Below are 8,707 nucleotides of genomic sequence, written 5' to 3'. Positions count from 1 at the left end.
CATGGGTATGCGCATGAGTGCGTATGTTATTGTATTGACAAATTCTCTCTCTCTCTCACTCTACATCTCATCCACTTTCTCTCTTTCTCTTCATCTCTCTCAATTTCACAAACACACACACACACACACACACACACACACACACACACACACTCACACACACACACACACACACACGCGAGAAGAAAAAAATATATATTGAGAGAGGGGGAGATATAGAGATAGAGAGATTCATCCAAAATAATAGGCAAGCAATTGTTTCAAAGGCTTTTTTATTTCATTTTTATTCATACTGCTCCTAAATTTTGAACTGGAAATATGGACGTATCCATGAGGCAAACAAGTTTATTAACAGATTCAACTATATACAGTACAGGGATAGGCTACAAGCGCGTCAAGCTAGTATAGAACACCTTCCGCCTTGAACCCCGAACAACATCTCCCAAAAGGTCAAGTCACCATTCCCTTTTCTATTTTCCCTTCCCTTTTCATCTCTGTTTGATCTTACATACGTGAGAGAGGCCACTCATGGGATAACAATATTGTTTAAACCGTGTCTGTACCATGCAAATGAGGTCGTGTCAAACTAGTCCAATGCTTATGATGCCAAAGTCACCGAGACAAACGTCATTATGAAAACACTTTTGCGCCTGCTATTTCCCCTGGAAGAATTTTTAGAACTTACACTTACATTTTCTATAGAGTGACATTTTATTGCTTTGACGTCAAATATTGCACGAGGCTTTGGACGCCTCGACTGCAGGACGTTTTTAGTAAAATAAACGCAAATACAGTATGTAGGATAAACAGAATACAGGGCCGGACTAGGCTAAGAGGAGGGGGGTTGCCAGTGGTGGTCCAGGGGGATGTTCCCCCTGGCGGGGTCAAGGGGCAGAGCTGATGGGTAGGTCATATTCTGAGATAGGAAAATGGTCGCTCCTTGCATGAAATGGCATAAAATAAACAATAATAAAAAATGTTTTAAATAAGTGAGGTACATGTTTAGGCTAGGGGGGTGGGGGTGGGGGGGGGTTGCGCAACCCCCATAACCCCCCCGGTAGTCCGGCCCTGGAATACAACATGGCTTGCAGTGTCGTACCACATTTACGCTCGTTGCTTTTGTCAAATATTGAAAAGCTCGCTTTCACTCGCAGTTCAATATTTTTAAAAAGCAACGCGTTTAAATCTGTTATGACACCGCACGCCTTGTAGTTTTGTCTAGATATATGTCATCTCCCCCCCCCCTCTCTATTCCCGTCTTTTAAAGTACATTCTAGCGATTTCATGCATGTCATCAGATCTCCCATATTAAGTCTTAATGTCACAGGAGAATACCTCGAGTATTGTAGCATTACAACAGGGAAATCTCGCAGTATTCATCTTCGCACAGATAAGAGCAACTCTTCTATTGTGCTCTGGTTCTGTTCTCTACAACTTTACAGTGCAGTCATTTCAAGATTCGCAGATATCTACAGGAGCGAACAATAATAGTAATTGTTTTTGCTTTTTCTTCCACTGCTGTGGCGCGTTCTTGCCATGTCCTGTGCATTCTGGTCGCCATGGCAACAGGCTCCAACCGACCTGTCCAGGATACCCTGAACCATCTTCATGAGGGTGTGCACCTGATTGTTTCTGTCACTTGGGTTGGCCTTCAGGTTGTCCACCAACCACAGCGGCCCACCTGCTTCATTGAGCAGAGTAGAGAAAAGCCGACCTTCGCCGTGTACGCCTTTATCATGAGCAGCTCCATCAGCACCGTTGTTTAAATACGCTGGGCTTGCAAAATCCAGACCAGGTCCTTCAGGCGTCAAATGACGAGAAGTCGGCTGGGAGGAAGCTGATTTAAGCTCTTCGCTGACTCCAACCAGGGCGAGGATGATGTGCTTGGTAATCGAGGTCTCCAACTGCTGCTGGAGAGTGTTGAAGCAGGCCAGGTCTTCTTCGTTGACGTCGTGGTGACGCAGAACAAAGATGATCGCGTGCGGACCTGGGGATATGAGGTCTGTTGCTCGTCTCCTCTCCTTCCTGAAGTCCATGTCGGCCTCCTTCTTCATCTGAAGTCCCGGGGTGTCCACCACCTGAAAGACGAACACCTGAATTAAGACGCGTGGCAACATTACCCAATATTGACGGACTGTGTGATGATATCTTCTGCTATGGTCTGTTGAGACAGTGATATCAAAATCGAGACCGGAGGTCGAGATTTTGATATCACTGTCGAAACAGACCAATAGCAGAAGATATCATCACACAGTCAGTCAATGTTAGATATATTGCTAATTCTCTGGACATTTTGTATTTACTGTAAAGAAATTACAAAAGTATTTCAGTTTTGGCTGTTCCATATCCCTCCCTCTGATTATTATTTCTTTTTGTTCACTCTTTTCTTGTACTTTTCAGTATTTCAAAATGTCTTTTCTTTCAAAAAGTCTTTAGTCACTTGCTCAACTAAATTCTGGGATCATTACATTACAAGGTGGCGCTCTGCATCGGGCGACGCTGTGGTACATTGTCTCTCTTATGTACCACGCCTGAATTTCTCTATGAGATAATAAAGTATTCTTATTCTTATTCTTATTCTTATTTGTTTGTTTTTAAATTTAGGTGTTTTTGTTTTTGAAGTGGGGAAGCAATAAACAGGTCGTCGATATCAAAACTGATATCGACAGAAATGTCGTCGATATCACTTTTGCACTGAGCTCAGTTTTGCCCAATTGACCAATGGAAATCCACGTAACATATGAAATAGCAATATAGGCAGTTATTGCCGCGGGGTCCTTTAACCTGTGGGAAAAGCAGAATCCTTCCCGTGTAACCGATTCACCATTTCAGATCTGGCTAGTCTGTTTTGTGTGTGATATGACCATGACCATGGATGGTGATATGACCATGACCATGGATGGTGATATGACCATGACCATGGATGGTGATATGACCATGACCATGGATGGTGATATGACCATGACCATGAATGGTGATATGACCATGACCATGGATGGTGATATGACCATGACCATGGATGGTGATATTACCATGACCATGGTATCCACTTGGACACATATGAACAATGAACAGCCTGACTACTACTTTCTGTGCCGAGTTGGATTATTGTATTCATTAATCCATTTATTTAAAAGCCAACTCTACGCACGCTGTTGATTATTGGTGTGTGCCCAAGTGGAGGGATGGTATATGTCTTGTCATTGGAGTCTTGTTCCATGGAAAAACCTAGCCAGATCTGATAGTGAGTAGAACAGTTTTCACGGGCAGGATTGTGCCTTTATGTTTGCTCATTGTCGGTATCTGGTGATAGTTTTCACAAGCTGGATTGTGCCTTTATGTTTGCTCATTGTCGGTATCTGGTGATAGTTTTCACAAGCTGGATTGTGCCTTTATGTTTGCTCATTGTCGGTATCTGGTGATAGTTTTCACAAGCTGGATTGTGCCTTTATGTTTGCTCATTGTCGGTATCTGGTGATAGTTTTCACAAGCTGGATTGTGCCTTTATGTTTGCTCATTGTCGGTATCTGGTGATAGTTTCACAAGCTGGATTGTGCCTTTATGTTTGCTCATTGTCGGTATCTGGTGATAGTTTTCACAAGCTGGATTGTGCCTTTATGTTTGCTCATTGTCGGTATCTGGTGATAGTTTTCACAAGCTGGATTGTGCCTTTATGTTTGCTCATTGTCGGTATCTGGTGATAGTTTTCACAAGCTGGATTGTGCCTTTATGTTTGCTCATTGTCGGTATCTGGTGATAGCGTTTTATGTTTGCAATGAACATGTTTCAGAGTGAATGGAATTTTTCATCGTTGGTATTTATCTTGCCCCGAATACTCCCAGCCCAAAAGTGTTGTTGTTTCTGTCTTTTTACATTTAGTCAAGTTTTGACTAAATGTTTTAACATAGAGGGGGAATCTAGACGAAGGTCGTGGTGTATGTGTGTGTGTGTGTGTGTGTGTGTGTGTGTGTGTGTGTGTGTGTGTGTGTGTGTGTGTTTGTGTGTGTGAGTCTGTCTGTCTGTGCGTGTGTGTGTGTGTGTAGAGCGATTCAGACCAAACTACTGAACCGATCTTTATGAAATTTGACATGAGAGTTCCTGGGAAAGATATCCCCGGACGTTTTTTTCTTTTTTTCGATAAATGTCTTTGATGACGTCATATCCGGCTTTTTGTAAAAGTTGAGGCGGCACTGTCACACCCTCATTTTTCAATCAAATTGATTGAAATTTTGGCCAAGCAATCTTCGACGAAGGCCGGACTTCGGTATTGCATTTCAGCTTGGTGGCTTATAAAATTAATTAATGACTTTGGTCATTAAAAATCTGAAAATTGTAAAAAAAAAGAAGTTATAAAACGATCCAAATTTACGTTCATCTTATTCTTCATCATTTTCTGATTCCAAAAACATATGAATATGTTATATTTGGATTAAAAACAAGCTCTGAAAATTAAAAATATAAAAATTATGATCAACTATTCTTCTCAGCGCAACTACTACCCCGCTCTTCTTGTCAATTTCACTGCCTTTGCCACGAGCGGTGGACTGACGATGCTACGAGTATACGGTCTTGCGGAAAAATTGCATTGCGTTCAGTTTCATTCTGTGAGTTCGACAGCTTGACTAAATGTTGTATTTTCGCCTTACGCGACTTGTTTGTTTTTGTTGTTGTTTTTGTTGTTGTCTGGTTTTGATCTTTGCGACAAAGAATCTTTGATCCGTTGTCAGTAAGTAATCCAGGCGTGTTATCAAATTTGAGAAACATAAATTCGCAAAATCAGGATGTAATCCAAAAAAACTAAATGCTGTTGTTTATGAGTCTCAGACACATTGTCTTTTACGAAAATATACCTCAAATATTTTTTTCTGATGGCGTTTAAAACACACTTTGGATTAGCCGTTTCCTCCTCCTACGAATACAACGTAATTACCACAAAATCACACAACATGATCACATTTTGATAAGAAAAAAAGTACAGTTAAACAAACCTGTATTTGGTAGTCACCGATTTTAGTGTCTTGTCTGCTGGAAGCGTGGGGCGCCCTGTCGTCACTGTTCACCGGAAACACCTCTCGACCAATGATCGTGTTTCCCGTGGAACTCTTTCCGGTTCCGGTTTTCCCGACAAGCAGCAGTCGGATAGTATCCTTGTCTGAAGAACTGCTCCCTGCGTAGTAAGAATAATTCAAGCAATCAAACAATCGATAGGCTAGATGTATTAATATATGAATAATGCATTCAAAAAATAATCAATCAATCAATCAATCGGTGTATGTGCCACAAAGTCGGTCCCCACAGCCATACCTATGTTAATATCACTTTTTCATTTGCTGCTTCTTTTTTTTTATCAGTTCCAGAACATAAGAAGAAGAAGAAGCAGCGGGAGTCCTTTTCTTAGCAGTAGTAGTAATATTAGCGATAGAAGTGTTAGTGGTGTTGTTGTTAGTAGTAGCAGTAGTAGTCGTAGAAAACACAAAAAAACAAAAAAAGGAATAGTAGCAGGAACATTAGGAGGAGTTTTGGTTATGACAACAGCGGAATTAGTGTTGGTGAGGGAGAATAAAAGTCTCATTAAAGTAATCATACACTCTATAAATTCCACTTCTACTTCCCCCCCCCCCCCCCCAACACCACCACCCCCACCTCGGACCCCCTACCCCACCCAACTCCACCTACATTTATTTCTGCAACGTCATCACCATCACAGCTAAAAACAGCTATCAAACAGTATGTATGCAACTCCATCATCACCACAGCCAAAGACAGTTATCCAACAGTATTTATGCAACTACATCATCATCGCAGCCAAAGTCAGTTATCAAACAGTATGTATGCAACTCCATCATCATCACAGCCTAAGACTGTTATCCAACAGTATTTATGCAACTTCATCATCATCGCAGCCAAAGACAGTTATCCAACAGTATTTATGCAACTCCATCATCATCGCAGCCAAAGTCAGTTATCAAACAGTATGTATGCAACTCCATCATCATCACAGCCAAAGACAGTTATCCAACAGTATGAAAGCAACTCAATAACCATCGCAGCCAAAGACAGTTATCAAACAGTATTTATGCAACTCTATCATCAACACAGCCAAAGACAGTTATCCAACAGTAGTTATGCAACTCTATCATCAAGACAGCCAAAGACAGTTATCCAACAGTAGTTATGCAACTTTACCATCAACACAGCCAAAAACAGTTATCCAACAGTAGTTATGCAACTCTATCATCAACACAGCCAAAGACAGCTATCAAACAGTAGTTATGCAACTCTATCATCAACACAGCCAAAGAGAGTTATCAAACAGTATTTATGCAACTCCATCATCATCACAGCCAAAGACAGCTATCAAAGAGAGAAGCACAGCGGTACTCTTAATTTGGTAAAATATTGTATTACGAAAATGACCATTGGAAAGAAATTAGATTTAGGTATATTATTGGAAATGGAGTTAAGTATTATAAGTAAGTGTTTGTGTGTTATAGCATGTAAACGTAAATGTTTTAAAAACGAAACAGAAGCAAGAAAAAGACCAATGGAGAAGGATGCTCCCCGCCTTAAAAAAAAAGGGGAAAAAAAAGAAAAAAAGGAAATAAAAGTTGAAAGGAATCGGGCAAAAAAGATGTGTTGAAGCAAACTGCATGCAACTGAGGTCCAAACAAAAGAAAGAACAAGTCGCGTAAGGCGAAAATACAACATTTAGTCAAGTAGCTGTCGAACTCACAGAATGAAACTGAACGCAATGCAACGCAGCAAGACCGTATACTCGTAGCATCGTCAGTCCACCGCTCATGGCAAAGGCAGTGAAATTGACAAGAAGAACGGGGTAGTAGTTGCGCTGAGAAGGATAGCACGCTTTTCTGTACCTCTCTTCGTTTTAACTTTCTGAGCGTGTTTTCAATCCAAACATATCATATCTATATGTTTTTGGAATCAGGAACCGACAAGGAATAAGATGAAAGTGTTTTTAAATTGATTTCGAAAATTTAATTTTGATCATAATTGTTAATTTTGAGAGCTTGTTTTTAATCCAAATATAACATATTTATATGTTTTTGGAATCAAAAATGATGAAGAATAAGATGAACGTAAATTTGGATCGTTTTATAAAAAAAATTATTTTTTTTACAATTTTCAGATTTTTAATGACCAAAGTCATTGATTAATTTTTAAGCCACCAAGCTGAAATGCAATACCGAAGTCCGGCCTTCGTCGAAGATTGCTTGGCCAAAATTTCAATCAATTTGATTGAAAAATGAGGGTGTGACAGTGCCGCCTCAACTTTTACAAAAAGCCAGATATGACGTCATCAAAGGTATTTATCGAAAAAAAGAAAAAGACGTCCGGGGATATCATTCCCAGGAACTCTCATGTCAAATTTCATAAAGATCGGTCCAGTAGTTTGGTCTCAATCGCTCTACACACACACACACGCACAGACAGACAGACACACACACACATACACATACACCACGACCCTCGTCTCGATTCCCCCTCTATGTTAAAACATTTAGTCAAAACTTGACTAAATGTAAAAGGAAGAAAAAAAGAGAAAAGCACAGCGGTACTCTTTACTCCATACTGTCTCACCTCTAGACCTTGAGGAGGAACTACCCGAGGACAAGGACCTGGGTGGCAAGATGCAGGGAACCATCATCATTGGACCCTGTGGGCACACCTGCACAGCTGACAGCAACTGTTGTTCCGATCTCGCCACCTCGGCGTCTGTCATACACAAACAATTAAAAAACAAAATCAAGGAAAAAAAGAGAAAAAAAGAATATTGATATGAACCGAAGAAGTGATTTCGTCATCGCGTATACATTCGATAGTTGCCATTTGATATACATTATAATCATTTGAAGGATTGAGAATGCATGTCACAAAATGATACCCCGCCTTGGAGAATAACCCAGGTGTTTTTACATTTAGTCAAGTTTTGACTAAATGTTTTAACATAGAGGGGGGAATCGAGACGAGGGTCGTGGTGTATGTGTGTCTGTCTGTCTGTCTGTCTGTGTGTGTGTGTAGAGCGATTCAGACTAAACTACTGGACCGATCTTTATGAAATTTGACATGAGAGTTCCTGGGTATGATATCCTCAGACGTTTTTTTAATTTTTTTGATAAATGTCTTTGATGACGTCATATCCGGCTTTTCGTGAAAGTTGAGGCGCAAAGAGCATACTTGTAAAGTTATGATGTTGCGCTATATAAATGCTCATTTATTATTATTATTATTATTATTATTACTGTAACGCTCTCATTTTTCAACCAAATTGGTTGAAATTTTGGTCAAGTAATCTCCGACGAAGCCCGGACTTCGGTATTGCATTTCAGCTTGGTGGCTTAAAAATTAATTAATGACTTTGGTCATTAAAAATCTGAAAATTGTAAAAAAAAAATTTTTTTATAAAACGATCCAAATTTACGTTCATCTTATTCTCCATCATTTTCTGATTCCAAAAACATATAAACATGTTATATTTGGATTAAAAACAAGCTCTCAAAATTAAAAATATAAAAACTATGATCAAAATTAAATTTTCGAAATCAATTTAAAAACACTTTCATCTTATTTCTTGTCGGTTCCTGATTCCAAAAACATATAGATATGATATGTTTGGATTGAAAACACGCTCAGAAAGTTAAAACGAAGAGAGGTACAGAAAAGCGTGCTATCCTTCTCAGCGCAACTA

General features: G+C 39.7%; 1 protein-coding gene across 1 annotated transcript in view; it reads right to left on the bottom strand.

Moving 5' to 3' along the window:
* Nucleotides 1–254: 254 nt before the first annotated feature.
* Nucleotides 255–8,707, bottom strand: part of LOC138966656 (GTPase IMAP family member 8-like) — a 16,170-nt gene continuing 7,717 nt past the window's right edge. The window contains exons 5-7 of the mRNA XM_070338953.1: nt 7,600–7,734; nt 4,989–5,167; nt 255–2,078 (exon numbers count right to left, since the gene is read on the bottom strand). Of these exons, the coding sequence (XP_070195054.1) occupies nt 1,470–2,078; nt 4,989–5,167; nt 7,600–7,734 (923 nt within the window). The 3' untranslated portion in view covers nt 255–1,469. The remainder of the gene's footprint in view (nt 2,079–4,988; nt 5,168–7,599; nt 7,735–8,707) is intronic.

Source organism: Littorina saxatilis, linkage group LG5 (assembly GCF_037325665.1).
Source record: "Littorina saxatilis isolate snail1 linkage group LG5, US_GU_Lsax_2.0, whole genome shotgun sequence".
Taxonomy (NCBI): domain Eukaryota; kingdom Metazoa; phylum Mollusca; class Gastropoda; order Littorinimorpha; family Littorinidae; genus Littorina; species Littorina saxatilis.
This window is presented reverse-complemented; position numbering and strand designations above follow the sequence as displayed.